The 21,037-nt window shown below is 38.2% G+C and overlaps 2 protein-coding genes across 5 annotated transcripts; both read left to right on the forward strand.

Moving 5' to 3' along the window:
- The first annotated feature begins 3,750 nt into the window (after positions 1 to 3,750).
- LOC111659405 (uncharacterized) lies at positions 3,751 to 11,465 on the forward strand. Of its 4 annotated transcripts, XM_087175592.1 has the most exons (12): positions 3,754 to 3,925; positions 5,548 to 5,599; positions 5,718 to 5,795; positions 5,890 to 6,032; positions 6,122 to 6,244; positions 6,338 to 6,395; positions 6,567 to 6,935; positions 7,339 to 7,475; positions 7,579 to 7,695; positions 7,833 to 7,890; positions 8,442 to 8,507; positions 8,640 to 11,465. In XM_087175592.1, the coding sequence occupies exons 2-12, from the start codon at positions 5,575 to 5,577 to the stop codon at positions 10,043 to 10,045; spliced, it is 2,580 nt and encodes an 859-aa protein (XP_087031718.1). In that variant the 5' UTR covers positions 3,754 to 3,925; positions 5,548 to 5,574; the 3' UTR covers positions 10,046 to 11,465. The 4 variants fall into 4 exon arrangements, with proteins under 4 accessions (XP_023268131.1, XP_023268132.1, XP_087031718.1 ...); XM_023412363.2 differs by having other exon boundaries at positions 3,751 to 3,925; positions 7,833 to 8,507; positions 8,640 to 8,759; XM_023412364.2 differs by lacking the exons at positions 7,579 to 7,695; positions 7,833 to 7,890 and having other exon boundaries at positions 3,751 to 3,925; positions 8,640 to 8,759.
- A 680-nt stretch (positions 11,466 to 12,145) lies between these two features.
- Positions 12,146 to 21,022, forward strand: LOC111659387 (regulation of nuclear pre-mRNA domain-containing protein 1A). The gene is made up of 7 exons (XM_023412337.1): positions 12,146 to 12,511; positions 15,215 to 15,344; positions 15,661 to 15,767; positions 16,216 to 16,310; positions 16,569 to 16,695; positions 17,935 to 18,110; positions 19,874 to 21,022. Exons 1-7 carry the CDS (start codon positions 12,361 to 12,363, stop codon positions 19,970 to 19,972), a joined length of 885 nt encoding a protein of 294 aa, XP_023268105.1. The 5' UTR covers positions 12,146 to 12,360; the 3' UTR covers positions 19,973 to 21,022.
- The last annotated feature ends 15 nt before the right edge of the window (positions 21,023 to 21,037 follow it).

The following is a 21,037-nucleotide window of genomic DNA, read 5'->3' on the forward strand; positions in this document are numbered from 1 at the left end:
TGATACATGTGGGGCTGGGGCTGATTGTTTCCAGATGTTGGCTATAAATCTGTCATTGGTTACAACCGGATAAACCAATAGGAAAAACATCAGCAACTGTGGTTATTTTTGCTGGTTCATTTCCCCATCACTCTTTAGTTCCTGTAATAATAATTGCTGCAAGTAAATCAGCACAATTATTGAATTTTTCTTCCCCCCAACATTTGAACAAACTCCCACACATCAAATCCAAGGTAGGATTTATAATTTATTGAGACCTAGCAGATCTAACCTATGGATGGGGGTATAATCAGTTTTTGTGGGCGTAAGGATGTCTAAAATAAGATACAAAATTAACTGCAGTTAGTGTTTTGGTTAGGACTGTAAAGACTGCACAAGATAAATTTGTTGTGTTGGTGTAGGGCGTCTTGTTATTTAGAACTCTACACACAGTGCCTGAGAGTCATAAAAGGATTTGGTGGGAGTAGAGGAAGGGAGGTGGATGTTTTCAGGTTTTCATGACCCTCCTCCTCCACATGCATGGTATTTGTTGGAGCTGTTATACATGAAATCGCATTACGGGCAGACCCCAGAACAGTTGATGACAGAAACCTTTTTTTCACACACAAACACAAACAGGACATGTAACTGATGAAGTATGTAGACAACTCGCCGCCACTCTGAAGATAAATCATATCACAATGTGTGTATAATTGAGCCAGTTCGTTGTTGACCCTGTTGTCTGTCTGTCTTCAGGATTTCCTCGACACCCTTGCTGTTGGAAAAATTGTGATACTTTATGATTAACATAACCATCTTAAAGGGAAACTGTATTATCCTGTATAGAACTTTCCATTATTGTGTCTACTTTTAAGACAGGTGTTGTCAGAGAGGAGCGCAGTGACCTTCGCTGTTCCTCCTGGCCACTACACCAAAACATTAGCTATGAGAAGGCATGAATCGAGTCTCTATTGTGTCTGTCTCATTTCAGCAACAATGTACAACATTTGCACTGTGAGCTCTGGTATGTAACTTGTTCCCTTGCTAGAATAAATATCCTACTCTTATGAATCTTCAGACAGTATTCCTGAGTTTATTTGATAATTTACTTAACACTTGCCTTACTTTGATCTGATGTCTGCTGTGAAACCAATACATAAAACAGCTTAAGCACATAATGTAGAGATCCTAAAAGCACATGTAACCATCGTATCATGAAGCACAATAATAATATTTGATTTAATACGGAATGTCTGCATTTATTAAAGAGTGATGTACATACTTCTTAAAGTTTTTTTTAATAGCAATTTCACCCATGAATGTGTCCCGAACCTCAAACTACAAGAAGCTCAGTTCAGTTTTTGCTGTAGAAATAGTGGTGAATATCTTGATGGCCAATGTAATACAATGACTGCTGCTCTGAGCTCAAGAGCAAAATATGCAAAATCATGTTAATTCACTCAAGTCAAATAATAACACACAAACTGTGTAGAGAAAATGGCTGCAATCCTTCCTCCTTTCCTGTTTTGTCTGACTGACTGATGAAAGAAATACAGTTTGGAGGACAAGCCTCTATCAGTGTTGCTACAAAAGTAGATTGTTATTCAATGATGTGACATTAAAGGAGCTCATTTCAGCTGCAGGGATTAAAAGCGAGAGTAAGGCCTTGACGAGACACGGGACAGATCGCCACGGATGTGCCAGACAGGAATGAAGACCAATGATCCCTTAAACAAGCCCTTTACAAGGACAGAACTGAGTCGCTCTGTCAAGATAACCAAGCTGCCAGCACCAGACATGGATCAGATTTTTTACATAATGATAAACCTAGTATAAAGTCCTTGTCCCAGTGAATCATCTAAGGATATTTTACTGCATTTATATATAATCAAGTTTACGAGGCTGGGAAATTGCAACAGAGCTGGGAAGAGGCTGTCGTCATTCCAATATGCAAGCCAGGGAAAGACTGCACAGACCCAGGGAATTATAGACCAATTTCTTTAACATCCAGCGTATGCAAAAATAATAGAGAAAATGATAAATGAAAGGTTAACATATAGAAAATAAAGGATCTGTATCCCAAATACCAGAGTGGCTTCAGGAGAAGAACAAAAACTATGGTTCCAGCTTTAAGATTAGAACATGAAATCAGAATAACACAGATAAACAGAGGAAGTATTGTGGCTGTCTTTAGAGAAAGCATATGATATGCGTTATTAATCAGACTTTGTATGGATGTGTCAGGTTTACACCACCTAAGACATTTAATACTGACACAAAGAAGAGAAAGACAAGAGCGTTATTTCTTACTCGCGAGGAGAACGGACAGAGATATGCTCAGTTACAATCTCCAACCCGCTCTGAGCATATTCCACCGTCTCCTCTCTTTTTATTATCACATAAGGCATTCCAAGCATTCTTTAGTTACAAGTCATTGCTTATCTTAAAGAACTGAGAATCAAACAAAAGCAAAATGATGGGTGCCAGATGATACATTGTTCAAATGTTCATCCCATGATGTAGGAGTAGAGCAGGCTGCTCTATGCATCGTGACAGCTTGTGATCTCCTCCAGCAGCTACTATCTGCAAAAAACTTCATCACAAGACAAACTATATGCATGGTTATTATCATAAGAAAAACTGTATGCATGATTATAGGGCTGTAAAGCAGGATACATGGTTAGTTAATAAATATGAGATAAATCCATATATACAATTATTCCAACAGGATGTATTAAGGACCTTTTACTAGGAAGATTGATACAAGTCAGTAAGAATAAAAAAAATTGAGTTAATTGTAAAGAAAAGGCAGGGGGCTATTATGAAAGTATTAGAGTGGTCTTTAAATTTTTGTGTGGGAAATGAGCATTTTAGATTTGGTAATCAATGCATTGATTTTTGTGATGCCTGTGTGATTCTTATTGGGAGAGAGGGCATGGAGGAAAACAACAGCTTTGTACGGAAAGTGACAAAGAAAGCGACCAAAATTAGTAGCTCTATTAAACTTAAGTCCAACAGTACCATCTCCAGCAGGACCATCCTGGATACTTCCCAATGCCACAGTAGATTTTATATTATAAAATAAGAGCAAAGATGGTGAGAGTTTAAAGTAGGGAGAATGATCAGTGAAGGTTGAGCAGTTTACACAAGAGAAATGCTTGCAATATTGTTAGCAGTGCAGTGGAGAGAGGATACAAGACCGCTTATTAATTACACAGAAAACAAATGAAGGGTGGTACAGTAATATTCTTATGGGTGCCAGAGCATATTGGTGTCAAAGGAAATTAAATGGCTGCAAAGGAAGCCACAAAAATAGCAACATGGATTTGGCAATTAGTTTCAGCAGGACAGAAATCAAGAGCGTTATGAAGCAGAGACAGAGGCAAATGCAAAACAATGAGAGGAAGAGAGGAAATGTTTAAGGAGTTCAAAGGTAAGAGGGAGAAACGAGGTGTACGGGAAGGAGCAGGGGATATGAGACAACATCAAGACCCACTACACTAAGCAGTACACTATTCAAAATAAACGTAATACAGGCAGATTTGCTTACTATGGGCAAGAAGAGACAGTAGTGCATGTTATGTTACACTGACAGAAGAAATGAGTGTTGTCAAATCCTATTCATTATCTAACTAATTTGATTAAGAATATATGAGTTTTGACATTCTGACCTTCTGACCCACACTCTATCGGTTGGTGGCAGTGATGCACCAGTACCTTTGCCAACCGGCAATAGACCTCAATAAAAGAGACGAAGAAGAGCTCGCCGCGTTTCCTAGGTCTGCTCAGTTTATGTTGTCAGTGCACTAGGAAGGTAAGCAGCGAGGGAACTGCCAGACAAACGCTGTTGTGTAAACGTCAACTTTACTTCTCGGATTTCAGCACAGCACGTTTAATTAGATCAATTAACTCAACAAAAAAGAAGCGGACACCACGTTTTTTATCGGTAAGTTTATCAATAAGGTGGGAAATCAGTGTCTTTGCCTTGTAAACAAATTAATAAGAATTATATCGATGTCACGTCGTGATTTGTTGGCTGTGTAGATAGAGAGTTGGTCACCACTGGTTCATCTACTGAGTGAACTAATGTCACTATTTCTGCCCAGAGCTGTGGTGAATGGTGATACACAACACATTAAAACATATCTTAGGTTATTATATAGGTAACGTTACGATTGAGATGTTTAAATAACTGTTACTTATCTTTGAGCGCTCACCGAATTTGCTAACGTTAAATGGCGCTTAACGGCAGTTAACGGTTGTTAGGAATGTCTAAAGTCAGTTCAGTGTCGCATTAAAAAGGTTAACCTGTTTTTTTCAGCTCGACTGGGGAAATAAATTGTTTGCCAACTAGTTGATGTCGTTAACACGCTAACTCACTAATTTATACCACTGGTGAATATCTTACAAATATGCTCGTTTTTCCACTATACTGCTCACTGTAACTTGAGTGTAACGTTAACGGCAACTGAGAATTACGAACTCTTATAACTTTTCCCAGGGACTATTAACGGGTCTTAACTGGCCCCAAGGGGTTTCCTGAAAACTTAGTGACAGTCAGTGTTAATTCTGCAGGGCTGTTTAGCAGAGGTTAACAACAGGAAAAAAATGAATTTTGTGCGCATCCTTACTGCAACTGCTGTGATTAATGTAATATAATTTGATGTAATGAAAATAACACTTTCTGTCCACATTCCCCCTTAAATTACAATCTGGGAGCTTTTTAGTTGTTTTACCCTGAAACGACAACAGAAAGACACAACAATAAATTAATCAGCTGGAGATTTCTTACCAATTTTGAAAAAAAAAAAAAAATCACTTTAACAACCTAATTGTAGACCAATGCATTGACTCATGTATCCTGTCTGAACAGTCTGATGATACTGCAGCTCCATCTGGTGGTTACAGTGTAACCTACACTAGAGCCACAGTTTGTTCACATTTCTACTAAATAAATGAACAAAAATGATTAACTATTTAAGGTAGGTCAATACCATAACTCTGTCCCCTCCTTCGGTGGCCCTAATTGTAAGCACACTCCCCGCTCTCAACCCCTCCTTGGCATGGCCTATGCTCCCAAGACACCAATATTTCATGCTATCCATACTTTCCACCACGACTAGCTGTTCTCTGAGAACATTCCTCTGAGGGTGATATCTTCATTGGAGTAGAACATCAAATGAATTCTTGAACCACTTGGTTACATACACCATTATCTTCTGAAATGTTTGTGAGGTAATAAATAAAATACATAATTGAACTTGTATGTATATTTGGTAAAACCTAATCTGTAAAATTAAGAATAAATGAGTACAAATTATTTCCCACAAGGTTTCTGTCCCTGTGTCATACTTTCTCCTCTGACCTTTCTTTTTGTAAAAAGAAAAAAAAAAATGTCTCTGTCCTTATGCTATTGTTTTTTTCTTCTTCACTTTTTCATGCTATTTTAGGGGAAAACAAAAAAATAGTTAAGGTATCGGGACATAAGCGCACTAATTTTTTGCTTTCCTGAATAAATAATCTGAATTTGATTGAATTATAATTACTTAATGTAAGATCCAACTTCAGTGCAGGTGGAGATTCTACAACTGCAGCATGCATCCGGATCAGGCACAACAAGGTATGTCTTTGACTCTGCATGTGGGGTATCATGCATGATACCATACCATACTTGCTTTTGCATTTACCTGCATGCTTTTGTCAGGAAATATTTTTGACGGATGCTTCTCTGTTTGTAGGAGTTTCAAGCAAAAGCGAGCTGTTCGGTTCTCTGAAGGTGTATCTGAACAACAAGAACAGACTACAACCCATCATTGGTCTGTAGCAACAATTATTTGTGTGCCTATTTTGTGTGTATGTTGTCTGTGTCCTGTGTGTATTGAAATAATTTGTTGTTTCATGTACACCCAGGCCTGGGCAGCATCATAGAATGCGTGAAGGTGGGTGCACCTAACAGAGAAGTGCTGTACCTGTGTGCGGTGTGTGTGTGTCGACTTAGTAAAGCTGACATGCGGAACCACATTATTGGAAGTCTCCACAGATACAACTACATTGTAAGTATTACTGTAGAAGAAGTCACAATGCCAAGTTTGTGTGCTGCCTTGGACTGTAGTTTATTAACAGATGGGGTGTTTTCCTTTAGAAAGCCTACTACCCCCGCTTAGTGTCTGAATGGAAGGAGAACTCTGACCTGTCTAAGCTGGCCTGGCCTCTGATGGAGATAGCCAAGACAATCGAGGGAAAAGAGGGAGCTGGAGATGTCCAGGTATTTTAATTTGGCTGTGTATATCTTTATTTCTCCTTGCAAACACATGAGTGTTTTGAATGTGTTTATATCTTTTTGCACCTCCATATTAAGTTGTTTGAGGTTGAAGATGCTGTATACCAGAAGGTGGCAACACACAGTGAACATGATGGTCAGTGACAATTCTCTGTCTTCTCTTTCAGTGCCTGTCACCACTTTTTGTTCTTTGGCATGATTTCTGTATGTAGATGACATGTCCATTTTTTACTCCATGTGGGTCTCTCTCTCTCTCTCTCTCTCTCTCTCTCTCTCTCTCTCTTTCTCTCTCTCCCTAACACCACAGCAGTAACTTTGATACATTTCTTAAGAGACTGGCACGGTGAACCCAAGAGCCATTCAGAGACTATATCTATGCAGCTGGAGCACTATTCCATCCAATCACAGAGGATTGTGTTGCTTGCCCAGAACCAACAGAGGCGGTCCGGGAAATATCTCAAGGCAGACATGATATCACATAAGACCTCAGCAAAGATTAACAAGGCTCCACCTTTGATGCAGTCTACTGTAGCTCCTCCTGTCAAGTCTGAAGGCGGGTTAAAAAACATCTCAGCATCACAAGTATACAATACTCAGATGTCACCCGAACCCTCTGCTCTATCAGAGAACAGCAACAACTTTCTTGATGGCTACACAGGAACCAAGCCTTTTATTGGTGAGCACAGATCAAGAATAGCAACAGTGTATGCTGAAGTTCTAGAAAATCTATTTAAACATTGATTGAAAAATTAGGTTCAGCTCTGCATTACTGATTGTTATAATGCACTGAATCTGTTAGGAATATTCTAAAATTAAATGAAAATTAAATTAAATTTACGGGACATGAGAAATTCATAGTGGATTATCTGGTGAGAACTGTACTACTGAGTGCTACTGAATACATAATAGAGCATCTAAAGAAATAGTTACATACATTTTGGGAAGTATGCGTATTCTGCTCCTGGCAAAGATATTGTGAATTTTTATTTTACCTTTGGGTAGAGAAGAAAAAAAGCCTACTTCAAAGTGTCAAACAATTATTTATTTAATAAAATGCTGCTTGTATATGTTTACAACAGGTCTTTTCCGTGTGGTTGAGTGTAGGAGTGAAGATGGCGGCACGCACGTTTTTTTATGCCACTGCTGTCGCATAAGATCCAACAAAGAGGACATCATTGATCACGTAACCAGCTCTTCCCATCTCCTTAACTACTTGGTCAGTTTGTTATCTATCAATAATTGAAATAAACAGAACAGCAAAATCTGTAAACTACATGCTAGGAGTAAGTTTTAAGTTCACTGAAAACATCTCTGTGTAGATGGAAAAACATCCTGAGCAGGTGGATGCAGTGACAGCAAATATTAATGACAACAGTCAGTTAATCCAATCACTGGCCAGGAAAGTGGAGCAAGAGGAGGGCAGAGGAGAACTGAAGGTATCATATTTACTTTTATGCACAGCTTATCCTGCTTTGGTTATTCTAGGTATAAATGACTCTGTCTTTCACCAAGAAGGTCTTGACTTCACTTAAAATTTTCTGTCCATCAGTTTTCAAACATCTTATATTTCCAGGTGATAAATGTACCAGAGTCACTCTGTACCCCAATGACTGGCAAAAGTTACCACTGGTGTAAGTACAGATTCATATTTTTTGTTCGGCCATAAACAATTGACCTCTTTAAACCCAACTCTCTCCTCTTGAGGAGTGACTAATGATGTAAGTACAACCTGTATTTTACTCTGTCCCTGCACATTATCACTCTTGGTTTCATATCTTGAAGAGGTGGCGTTTTACTAGATGCTGTGCATAAAAGTGATACTCCACAAGGAGTTTGAAATGCTCACTGCAAAAAAAAAAACAAAACAAAATGCTCGCAGTAACCACCATAAATCCACCAAGGCCTCTGTTCTCTTTTGCAGCCACCTTTTACTTTGTAGGAAGTGAGTTTTGCTTGCAAGTTTGTCAAGATCATGTGTGTTGATATATGCATTTATAATTTTGAGGTTAAAGAGGCTAAGTGCAACTTATATTTTGTTATCTATTGTTGTATTATTCACCCATTTGTATCTTCTTCATTCTTTGTTCTCTTTAAGCCCCTTAACAGCCAATGTGTCTTTTGCAAAGACTTACGTTTATATTTTTTCTTTGCATACCTGTGTATTGCTTTTATTCATTTCCAGGTATAAAGATGCTATGTAATGGATGGACACAAACTAGCACCCAAAAAAGCAAAATAACTGTCAAAGGTGTGTGTTCTCGGAAGCTACACTTCACTTGAAGGGCGGCAAAACTTTGTTTGTTCAGTCAATAAGGAAATATTTTTGTGTAATTTCATGTTGCTTTTCAACCTCTCTGTCTGATTTATACTTTTTGCTTAGGGCCAAGCGTGAATAATACATCAGTTGAAGGCATGCCAGAGAAACGTACTGTAGTGCTGTCAAAATGGGCGAAAAGGAAGGCAAAAAAGAGGAAGATGAAGAAGGTGGCAAATACTGTGTTCAAGGTAAGCCTGCCTCTGACCAAAGGTTCAGTGCTGCTGGCGAGGATGTCTTTCAGTCAGGACAGCCTCCCTATGTCATATTCGCATTCATCGGCCTCAGACCTCATTCCCCCGCCAGAGTCCCAGACAGAGGACTGTGAGTTGGACTATGACATTGGATCATTTGCACTTAACAATGAACACACTGCAATGTGTACAAACTCACAACTTCAGCAACACCTCTATAGTGGAGATGCAGAGGCTGATCAATACAAGGGACCAGAGAGAATCTTCACAGGCACTCGGTATCAAGAGGTGGATGGTTCCTTCAGTATTAATGAAGACTCCAGCCAGTCTGAAGACATAACTTGGAAAAATGACCAAAAGGTTTATGGGGACAGGAATTATGACAGACGGCATGGTTCTCAAGAAACATCAAGTATGAACTTCACTGAAGAGTTTAAAAATGAAGGCCTACAGAAACAAAACGAGGAGTTGTTGCATGCTGTGTCCCACATTCAGGACTGGTCATCTTATAATTCTTCCTACAGACCTGAGGAGGGTTACGCTGTGCAGTGGTACAATTCTGCTTCACAGAATAAGGTTGGTACAAGAGTGGAAGTGCCAAGAGAAGAGAGACAGGAGATGAGCTCAGGTTCTGCCCAATGTTATTACAAACAACAGCCCCAAAACCAGTACATGGCAGCAGATCATACAAATCTTCTGACAGTCGATGTGGAGCAACATGGTTTATCTGGTGAATCATCTTGTTTAGATGCCGCTAGGATCAAAATGCATCCTCAGTTAGATTTCCTTGCTCACAGTGGCAGCAGTGCACCTCAGCCTAGGGTACAGTTTCTTGAGACTGAACAGAGACAACTGCAAACATACATGGAGTTCACTGCCAACCATGTCCAGACAACTCCACAAAGTTATATGATGCAACCTGTGGCCTATCAAACCATCTACAGAGGCCATGGGGTAATGCCTAACCCCAATTATAGTCATGTACCTATGGCAAATCCTGACCATCACTTTCCACATCCAGGCAGCAGCAGCAGCGGTGGTTGTGGTGGGGGTATGTCCCAGTCGAATGCTTTTATCCCACCTGTGCAAGCTCTGTGTTATGGAACCTACTCTGATCCTAATTTCAGAGACACAGGGTTGCCAGGTTTGATGATTTCAAGAAGTGTAGATGGAACAACTCCATTTATGTGTGCATATCCCAATTTTAATTCAGCATACATTGCCACACCTTATGGAGACCACAGTTCTACTCAATGGAGTGGTGTCCCCATTGAATGAAATCACACTTAGATGGTCCAGCATGAGATTATGTTCATTTAAAACAAATGTATCTGGTTTCTGTCAGTAATGGGTATTAATTAATGAAGATATGTTTTGCCTGTAGTGAGAGAACTGTTAAAGCCTCTGAGATCAGTATTCAGCTTTGTCCCCTTTCACTTTCAGCATTATTTTGTATGAGATTTTTTTTTTCTTAATGAAACTGACAGGAGATTTTGCATTAATGGAAATCTAAAAACAGACTGGACTTTGGACCATCAACATCAAATAAGTCTAGATTGTGACATTTACTTTGACATGTTTTAGGTGAAATTGTAGCTGTTATATTATCTGGTTACATTAAAAACAAAACCTAGTGCTGTCTGATTTAGAATTATAGATATTTATAATGATAGCCTATGTTATTCTTATGAGAATTGTAAGTGACTCAATATCACAGGCAGAATTGGAGATATTGATATCTAAAGTGAAAAATGCTGAAATTTATTGATATATTTCTAGGTTCACATGCGTTCTAACCAAGTGAGGGTGAGAAACTTTCTTTAATATTGAGCATCAAAGGCTGTATAGCAGCATGCTGTCATAGTTTCAAATCACATTGACTATGGTTTGTGGTTGTCACTAAATGAATTTAACTGCTACATGTTCTGTTTCTTTTTGACTATTGTGCCAATGTGACTGCACATATGTATAACCTGAGCCTGACTAACTCAGAGAATTTGTCATGAAATGTCAGATGTGCTGCTTAACCAGTTGTTACTGAATAAAGCACTGCTGAGGTTATTTGGATGATTTTACCCCTTTTTCTGATTGTGTGCAGCACAATTATTTATGTTGACTGTATTTAGACTGACCATAGATTTCTTTGTTAGTTGGAGTACACATGTCTTTGAGCATAGACTGTAAAGTTCTTTTAGTTTTTGAGTAGTGAATTTTAGTTTCAGTGCAAGGCGATATTATAAGGTGCCTTTTAATACAGTTACTTTGATGGAGTTTGTTGTACTTAAGTTTCCAGTCTCAGCAGAGCTCTCTTAAACTTTGACCAAACATGGCTCTGTATGGTACATGAGCAATGTCCATGTCTTCTAATGCTCCACTGATTCCATCATAAAAAGGAAACTGCACTTGAAGATTCTGACATACCATGACCAATGTAAAAGTACTTAAAGAACTGCCATTTAATACACGGTTAACTCAGCAGTGTTAACTTTTTAAAAATCCAATTAACAGATGATCACTCAGCAGGGATACACTAGGTTGCTAAAAACAGATTTGGGAAATGATGAAAGTGATGAATACATCACACTAACAATGTAAGGCTATAAAACATTGAATGTCCAAAGGCTTGTTATCAGCTGGTATAACAATGCAACTGCCTAATGATGTGGTGCATAATAAATATGTTTTGTAAACTTGCAAATGTCTTAGTTTCCTCATTTAAGAGGTTGAATTGTGTCAGATTCAGAATCAGACAATTTTATTAATCCCAAGAGAGGTAATTATTTTTGCAGCTTTTCCAGTCCATACACAAAACTTCACAAATTCACAGGTAAATTAGTTATTTTATGTCAGAAGCAACAGATCAACATCCATGAGTCAATATATGTATGTTGTCCTCCTTCCCTAAATCTGTTGAGATCAGTATTCAGCTTTGTCCCCTTTCACTTTATCGGATTATTTTGTATGATAAAAATTTTTTCATGGATGTGTCAGCCAGATTTAATGTAGAAATAAAAGTGAACATTATGAAGCATGTTGAAAGTGGATTGTAGGAGAGATTTGATTGTCAGTGTGCGTTAGTCTACAGAACTTCCGTCAGCGATAACCCTACAATAAACATACATACATTGGAAAATTTATTTCATGTTTCTATTTTTACAGAGACTGCCAGGTCTTATCAGTTGCGGTCAAATAAGTCATCTGATGAACAGAAAAGTATGACCTACATGCGAAATATCTGACATGAGAGCGAATGCTTCGTCATATATATCAGCCGGGCAAATTTTCGTAATAGGTGCTATTATTTCCATCTGACTTGAACGCAACATAGCTGTCGTACGGAACGTACGGAAGCGCCTCTTGCAGACTGCTGTGGTTTGTCCTAAGCAAAGCCAGCCCCCATTTAACACTACCTAGACGACGGCGGTAGCTAGTTAGCATAAATTCCTTGTCTCTACCATAGGAAAGGTACCGTATGGCATTTAATTTGGATGGCTAAAATTCTAGTAGTGACTGGTTAACTGTAGATAAATACATCTGGGAGGAACCTTGAAGCTGCCTCTCCCGGTTTCTCACACTCCCCTATTCTCGTCGATATGTCAGCTTTCTCTGAGGCGGCTTTAGAAAAGAAACTGTCCGAGCTTAGTAACTCTCAGCAAAGTGTGCAGACGTTGTCGTTGTGGCTCATTCATCATAGAAAACACTCGAAGACCATTGTCAACGTTTGGTTCAACGAACTAAAAAAAGGTAAGAATGACATGAGCTAGCTAGTTCATCGTAATAAAAGACGGCTAACATGCTTATACAAGTTAGATGTAGCTTCTGTCTACAGGAGCTGGCTAACTTTGGCTATTTCGTTATCAGAAATTTCACCAAACGTGTTAAACAACGGACCGTTGTTAGCACAGCAATTGCTAACGCTAGCCAACTTTCGTGCAATACCAGTTGAAAGGGATTTAACTCACCAGCATTGTCTAACAGTAAGGCTAACCTAGCATTTAACCACGTTATCTACCTAACGCTGGTTTGTTTTTATTACAGCCATGTTTAGACTAGTTCAGACGCTGCACATTGACGCCGTGGCTTTCTAAATTTATACATCGTTAGCCTTGGTAAATGAGTCCCTAAATTGTTTAGCCCTGATGCAAGACCGTCATACTAACTCTGTCCTGAAGCTATTGAAGTTCACCCCCACAGTGCAGATATTAAATTCACATTAAGCTGAATTCCTTAAAGCTGTAGTAATAAAAAATACATATATATCTTGACAATTGAACGAATGGTCATGTGTAAATTGAAAGTGGTTGCTTATAGTGATGAATCCACTGAGAATTATCACCCAACTTAGCAGTTACTCTGAGCTCCACAGAGCGTTTTAGCTTCTTTCAACTCATCGTTTTTGTTTTGTCCTGACAGAAAACTGCTGTTTTCAGAGGTAAATATCCAATAAATCCACTGTATGCTACTTGTCCAGCACCAAATGGCAGACTGACAAAGTTATCATTTAGTATTAAGCAGCTAGAAATCTAGATATTTTACTCTAGAGATAGTGGAGACCAAAACTGAGCATCAAGACTGAATGGTAATACAGCAACTGTAGAAGGTCACTGTGGTTTACTGCTTGTTCTTCTGCCCCCAAGTGCCCAAGAAATCACTTAATTCAGCTTTGACAAACAAATGATAAAGGTATAAAGTATGAATTTGTGAGAGGAAATAATAATGAACAAGGAACTAATTATGCTCCTTTATGGATTTTATGAATCGTACTAACTTTTATTAAAGACTTAGTTGTGCTGTCATTTTAAATTCTCCTATTTTCTCCTCATTGAGAGCTGAGAAGTTCATCTTTCCTCAAACGATTTTAACACTTTTAATGAACTCAATGAACACTGAATACCAGATATTAGTGGGTCACTAGGGTAGCTTGACGGGCCTGGATCAGGACTATAAAAGTTGGCCAGTGCTACTCATGCTACTACTGCTGTGTGTAGTTGCTGGAATGGGTTTACATTTCTCCTGAGAGTTTTAGCTGGGCCAATAGTGGCCTCTCAATCATTTCTTTTTCATAATTTTGTTCCCTCTTTCCCTCTCCTTCTTGAAGTAGCACAAGCATACTAAAATATGTCCACTGAAACTTTATGGATGCAAGATACTTTATGGTCAAAATCAGTCTGAAATACTTTAAGGTGGAGCGAGTCGATGGCATCAGAAGGAGTGATATAAACTATACTATTGTTTACTAAAGTTGTACTGTGACTGATACTTTGTCTTTGACACAGTGTTAAAATCTTATGATTTTGGTTTATGTAAATGCATAACTCCGTCAAGACACCACTTTGATAACAACAAACTATTTTACAGCTTTTTTTTGACATACACCGAATGATAAACGCATTGTAACCTCTGATTTGCTATGGTAGTCATGTTATTAATATGTAAATGTATTTTGGGCATATTTGAATTTTATTTTGAATTTTTGGCTCCTTATCACCACAGGTAAAACATCATGTGTCACGCTGTCTTTCACAGCAAAAAATAATACAGAATGTGTAACTAAATGTAAGGGGTGGCTTGTGTTTTTTTTTTTAGTGTCTTTGTATTAAGGTGCCATTTAAAGTGTGTCAGATGGAAGGTTTACATCACTAACCTGCCATTTATTACTGACTAACAGTACATGCTAGCTCTAAATTTATTGACTAGATGCAGTTATGATACAAGTACGTAATTGAGCTGTTCAGAATATTTTTTTGAATTACTATTAAAAAGCCTGTTGTATGGACGTTAAGTATTGCTGTAGTTGTAGCTAATACAGGCACACTTTCCCTTGGGGTGCTACTCAACAACCTAATGATATCTCAAGTTGATGTTGTATTTTAGGAGGACTGTCTGAGGACTGAAAGGAGTGTGCAGTGTTAATAGCAATGGGGATAGAGATGGCACATTTCTCTGGAGCTTTAAGCTTAGCTCACTGTTGACTGTGTCCTGTCCAAAAACAACAGACATATGAATTATTACATGTATGTTGTCAATGTTCCACAAAGTACTTGCTGGTGGATAAAACACAGTGGGAGAAGACATACAATGAATGAACTGACTAAGTGGTTGTTACTTTATAGATTTTGCTCTTAGTCATGAATAATTCCAGTGAGATGATTTGCTGTCTTTGATAAATAGTAAAGATCAACCCTATTCGCATCATGGTCTGGCTTATTGGGAAAAACATTTGGTATCTCTTTCTTCTAATCATCTCACTGATTGAAATGAAATCAGTAATGTTTATTTTTAGTAGGTCAATTAATAGATCATTATAATTAAGATTATGCTATGTTACCCTAGAAACAAATTTTATGCATTGAAACCTATCAACGTGTTGCTCAGCCTAAGGTTCAGTCTTGTATATCATAACCAAATGCTCCATAGTAATGTATGTCTACATCTGAATGCTTGCAGCTCAGGTGTCACGCAAGTTGACCTTCCTTTACTTGGCCAATGACGTCATTCAGAACAGCAAGAAAAAAGGACCAGAGTTCACCCAGGACTTTGCACCGATCATCATTGATGCATTCAAACATGTATACAGGTCAGATTCAACATTAATATTTTAAGGTGTTGCTGAGTCACCTTTTTTAGGATTCAGTGATAGGTTTGTTTGTTTTGCTCACTGGTTAATTTTTTTTTTAATTATTGAATTGTTATAGAAAATTGTGTTTTCTAAAATGAACCAAGAAATTGCTAGGCCAGATTTCTCCAAGAATAATTTCTGAAATTCTTACGCATAGCAGCTGAAAATGATATTGTCATGCATGAAATATGTATGGCATATTGACATAAAAGAGCCATTAAAACAAAGCTGTTTTAAAATGTGCATGTCTGTAATGTACTATGTTCCTGTCCAGAGATGGCGAGGAAGGCTGTAAGAAACAGTTGGGTCGGGTTTTGTCCATCTGGCAGGAGAGAGCTGTGTACGAGAACAACCTGCTGGATCAGCTCTCACAAGTACTATGTAAGTTGATTTGATACTAACCTTTACTGGTATAGCTTGTAGGAGTGCTCAACACCCAACCATGTCTACAAATTTGCTCCTCACAACAATAAGCTAAAGTGACTGCTTACCCTGCCAATCTGTGGCTTTAAACCTGACTTGATTAAATTTGATCATTAACATTTTCAGGTGTGTGTGTGTGTATTTTATTTATTTATGTGTGTGTGTGTATTTTATTTATTTATATATATATATATATATATATATATATATAATACACACACACACACACACACACACGCTCCATGGCTAATCTGCTTTGTGGCAAGACGGTGACTGGTGACTTTGAAATTGGGCAGTTGCATTCTCATTCATTACATAAAATGTTCACCATTTCATTTGAGTTAGAAAACTAAGTTCTATATCTAATGCTTTTTGTTGCCTTCTGCTCTTTTCTTGTAAATCCCAGATGGAGAAAAGAAGGCGAAGAAGAGGTCATATGAAGAAATCCAACCAGATGATGAAGACTTTGCCTCTCAGAGCTCCCCAGCTGAGCCCCCACAGGTGTTGTTCTAGACAAACAGTGTAGCCATAAATACAGGACTTTTAATGAAATGATACAGTAAACCACATAGATATCATTTAATGATACTTTTTACAGTTGATACAGCAGCTTCTGAATGGATGTGTCTTGATACTTCCTTTCTCTGCTACCTATCAAATGTTGTTTATGTTTGACACATACTTAATCTTAACTAGTCATTTACCATACCCTCTCTTTTACTTTTCTCTTCCCTTTGTTCGCTTCACCTGCTACCTCAGACAGCAGAGTTAATCCGAGCTCTGCAGGAGCTGGAAAATGCGGCCTCTGGCGACTCAGTGCTGCGTCAGCGAATCTCTTCCCTTCCTGCTGAGGTGCAGGACACGTCACTGCTTCACAGGATCACAGGTGGGAGGCAGGACACAGAACATTATTGTGTACTGTATATACACTCAGGCATGGAGAACTTTATTAGGAACACCATACGAATACTTTATAGGGCCTCTGTTTGCATTTAAAACAGCCTCAGTTCTTTGTGGCATGAATTACACAAGATTTTGGAAATGTCCCTTTGATATTCTAGTGCATATTGACCTGATTACATCATAGCATTTCTGCAGATTTGTCATTTGCACATTCATGCTACCAACCTCCGGTTCTACCACATCTCAAAGATGTTCTACTGAATTCAGATTTGGTGACCGGGGAGCTTGCTTTGTGACCTGGTGTCATGCTGGAAGTAGCCATTAGAAGATGGTAAATTGTGGCCAAACAGGGATGCACATTGTCACCAACAATACTCAGATAGGCTCTGACAGTGAATGATTGGTAATAAGGGATCCAAAGTGTGCTAAGAAAGCATTCCCCACACCATTACACCACCACCAGACTGGACTGTTGACCATCTCTGTGCCTCAGCAGCAATCCAGATTCATCTGACCAGATTCATCTCACCACAGTTGTAAAGAGCGCCTATGAGTTACCATAGCCACAAGACGCCTCTTTCCACAGAAGTTTTGCTCACTGGATGTTTTTGGTTTTTCGCACCATTCTGAGTAAAACTCTAGAGACTGTCTGTCTCAACCAGCCCGTCTGGCACCAACAGTCATGCCACAGTCACTGAAATCACATTTCCCCCATTCTGATGTTTGATGTGAACATTAACTGAAGTTCCTGACCTGTATCTGCATGATTTCATACATTGCACAGCTATCACATGACTGGTTGATAGGATATTAAGCAAATGTACAGGTGTTCCTAATAAAGTGCTTGCTGAGTGTACATGCATTCGAGTTTACTGCGGATTAATATACAGTGGATAATTTTTCTAGATAAGGAAACATTTATTTTCACTGAAATTTAAAAAAAAAAAAAAAAAAATTGGTTAAAATATTTTGAAAGGCTACACAGGACAGCTCCCTTGCCTTCACTTCAACAGACAAACACTACAAACTGAAGTTCACTTGAGCAGGACACTCAAACTAGAGTGATTAAAAAGGGCCAAAAATGCTTCAATCCATCATGGGAAACAATGTTTGAGTTGCAAGTGATTACACAGTAGCTATTTACCTTGACCGGGAATGATATAACTACACTGGTTATTGTTAAGCATTGTGCCCTGCTCTCTGTATGCTCTTTGTGATTTAGATAAAGAATCAGGGGAGCGGCTCTCCCGGCTGGTGGAAGAGGCCTGCATGCTGCTAGCAGACTACAGTGGCCGCTTGGCAGCAGAAATAGATGATAGGAGGCAGCTCACGCGCACACTAACGGTCTTCCTGCAAAGCCAGAAGGACGGCTTGGCCCAGAACGAACAGAAACTTGAAGTGCGTAAATCATTTTTCTTTCTTTCAATTAGTTTATCTGTGTATGTCTTGTCCACCTCGCCTTTATGTCATTAATATTCATTCTTGGTGTTCATCTCTCTATGTAGCTGCATGCTCACACGTCTTGTTTGCCCATGTTTTGAAGTAACATTTCTTTTCATGTATTTCAGCATGTTTCATACAGTAAGTACATCTGCGGTGTGCCTGTTTTGTTACTCAACCAGACTGCAGATTTCAATGAGTGTTAGGCCCTCTGGCTTTACTAACAGGAAACATTCCTAATTAGATACACACATCCAAGTGAGATTTTCCTATTGTCACAGGGAAATGCTTGTCCTTTGAGCCTTTTTTAGTTAGCTCACTTCACTTAGCGCACTTCCTACAAGATGAGTATCGACCAAAATACTGTGTGATGAAGTCTTTTAACCTAGAAAAACTTCTCTGCAGATTTTGTTTTCTTATAACCATGCTTTTTTGTGGTGACAATAACTGTCCAGCCTTTATTCACAGGATACCAAGAGGATAAAGTATCTCATATTTGTATCTTCACTCAGTCAAGTCTCTTGTAATAAAAAAACTGAAAATAAAAAATCCAAATAATTTTGTGAGTGCTTTTATTTTGCTTTAACACTTGCAGCTCCTGGTGGTGTGTTCAGTTTGAATTTTCAATTTCAAAGATTTTCAATGACAACAGTATTTACAGCTTTTTTTTGTGGTATTGACACAGTAAATGCTAGCTACACATTCAAGGTTTTGAATTGATTTAAATTCAACAGAAGTTGCAAATAGAGAGAAACTCATGTTATAACAGGTCAAACCAAAAATGTGAGAAAAGAGATGTCAAGTTTTTGTTATCTTGGTATAGACACAAATGAAAAGACACAAGTGTATATTTTTCATCCTGTGACCTGAGAAAATGTGTTCTGCTTGCACAACACACCTACGCATCAGCTGTCCCACAATCGCATATAATAGCTTAAAAGTGATGTGTGCAACCAGGCTGGTGCAGAGATAAAACATTTGAGTTGCACTTGATCTTTTACGGTGCTAAAATGATTGCATATACATGAATTAGGTGAAATTCTTTCATTTTCTGACTGTTTCAAGTGTTGTCATGGCCCTCTCTAAATTTCATACACTCTCTAACATGCCCTTTAGATACAATACCTTTTCTGCTGTTTTGTTGTAAATCAAGATGTTAAAAACCCTTAAATACTTAAGTTTTCTTAGTTTTCAATGACTTGTCAGATGTTTCATAGATGTATGTGAAAGTAAACCAAGAAACAAGTTAGTCATAAACCTGAGGTAAATATAGTGAGATGTGATAGATTTAAATCTCATCCTACATTCAATAGTTTGAAAGAGGACAGACTTGAATGTGTTAAAATCTCACACAACCTTTTTACATTTATATGGCGGTGTTTTCAAATGAGAGTAATTGTAAGGGACAACACAAACATGGTTGGTGGAATTCTTTGGCCAGGAATCCAAACTTGTAAACTAACTAATATCACATTCTGTAATGTAGAATGCAGTACAAAGTTAGCATAATATTTACTAATATTTCTATTTTTATGCAGCCTTCATATCTTTGATTTAAATTTTCTGATTATGTTAGTCCTTATCACTGTTTACTTGCCACAAGTTGTGTTCCCAAAAAATTGCTGATGAGGCTTTAAAAAAAAAAAAAAAATCTAAAAATTGCAATGACACTTTAGGATCTTGTTGTTCTGACAGACCTTTTCTGCTGTGCACTTTTTCAGGAATACAAACGTAAACTGGCGAGAGTGACCCAGGTCCGGAAGGAGCTGCGTTCGCGTCTGAACAATCTTCCAGGAGGACTCTACAACTCTTCAGACTGACTGAAGTTTCACCTCCTGACCTTATAACTGACCCTCCTGCTACTGAAACATCTCAACATTGTCTCTTAGATATTTGATCAGTAACATTGCCATAGCCCTCTGTTTTTGATTTTGGAAAGTGTCTGTGTGTCCCTGTATGGTGACCTATGGTTCTCATGCTGTCTTGAACGGATTATTTATCCACATGGCTTTTATTAACAGAAATGTCTTTTTTCTGTCTGTCTGTGAGCTCATATCTTTGTGCTGTATGTTATCGGTACACTGTACATGAAGATTTATAATCATCAGACACAGGCCTCTCATGCTCTGGCCCCTGCCCATCTAACTTTTACAGCTTTAAAGTGGTATGGATGATGCTGGTGTAATATTTTTGTATTTATAGTGACTTAAGATAATGCACCAGAGAATATCCCTTTAGTTTGATCATTCATAATGATTTTCAGTATTTTGGATTGCTATCATAACTTAAGTTTACTCTATCTTTCTCACTCTTGGTTGTAGATTATTGCTGCAGTTTTTCCAAAATGGGATCATTCTTTTAATGGCCTCTGAAGCGAAAGGTGTGCTTGTGAAATCATTGGGATAATTTGAAGCTGAGTAGTAAACCATGTTCCTAAAAGCAAACATGTAATTATAATTTACATAAAGCCTCTTTGTGAGAGGGGTGTGTAAATCATTGGTAAGTGTACATATTCTAAATTGCATGTAAATATGATGGAGTTGTACCTTTAAGTGCTCATGATTTCTCTCCATGCGAACATGGCTTGGACATGGTCATTCAGACAAATTAATGATTTACCTCTGTACAATGATATGTTTGTAGTTGCCCATACCTACATGATAAGGAAATAATGAGTGAAGGAGTCTGATGTCTTGTTAACTGTAACATTGTTTCATAGTTTTATCCTTATATCTACTGAACGCTGTGCTGATGCCTCACACAGCTCGAGAAGTGCCCCAGTTTCCAAAGCCAGGCTTAAAAGCAGCTGTTTGTTTTTGTAACTATGGAGCAAATTATTCTAAGAACCAAATAAACAGAAAATGTATAAATCTTTGCAGTCCTGC

The sequence above is a fragment of the Seriola lalandi genome, unplaced genomic scaffold, assembly GCF_002814215.2.
Source record: "Seriola lalandi dorsalis isolate HSWRI2012SDOR001 ecotype SW California unplaced genomic scaffold, Sedor1 jcf7180002054476, whole genome shotgun sequence".
Taxonomy (NCBI): Eukaryota; Metazoa; Chordata; class Actinopteri; order Carangiformes; family Carangidae; genus Seriola; species Seriola lalandi.

Excerpts from the sequence above, each read along its gene's own strand:
- LOC111659405 (XM_087175592.1), top strand. The coding sequence starts at position 5,575 with ATGCATCCGGATCAGGCACAACAAG. Across the intron at positions 6,396-6,566 it reads AACACACAGTGAACATGATG|CAGTAACTTTGATACATTTC; the intron begins GTCAGTGACAAT and ends CTAACACCACAG. Across the intron at positions 8,508-8,639 it reads AAGCAAAATAACTGTCAAAG|GGCCAAGCGTGAATAATACA; the intron begins GTGTGTGTTCTC and ends CTTTTTGCTTAG.
- LOC111659387 (XM_023412337.1), top strand. The coding sequence starts at position 12,361 with ATGTCAGCTTTCTCTGAGGCGGCTTTAGAAAAGAAACTGTCCGAGCTT. Across the intron at positions 15,768-16,215 it reads TCAGCTCTCACAAGTACTAT|ATGGAGAAAAGAAGGCGAAG; the intron begins GTAAGTTGATTT and ends TGTAAATCCCAG. Across the intron at positions 16,696-17,934 it reads ACTGCTTCACAGGATCACAG|ATAAAGAATCAGGGGAGCGG; the intron begins GTGGGAGGCAGG and ends TTTGTGATTTAG.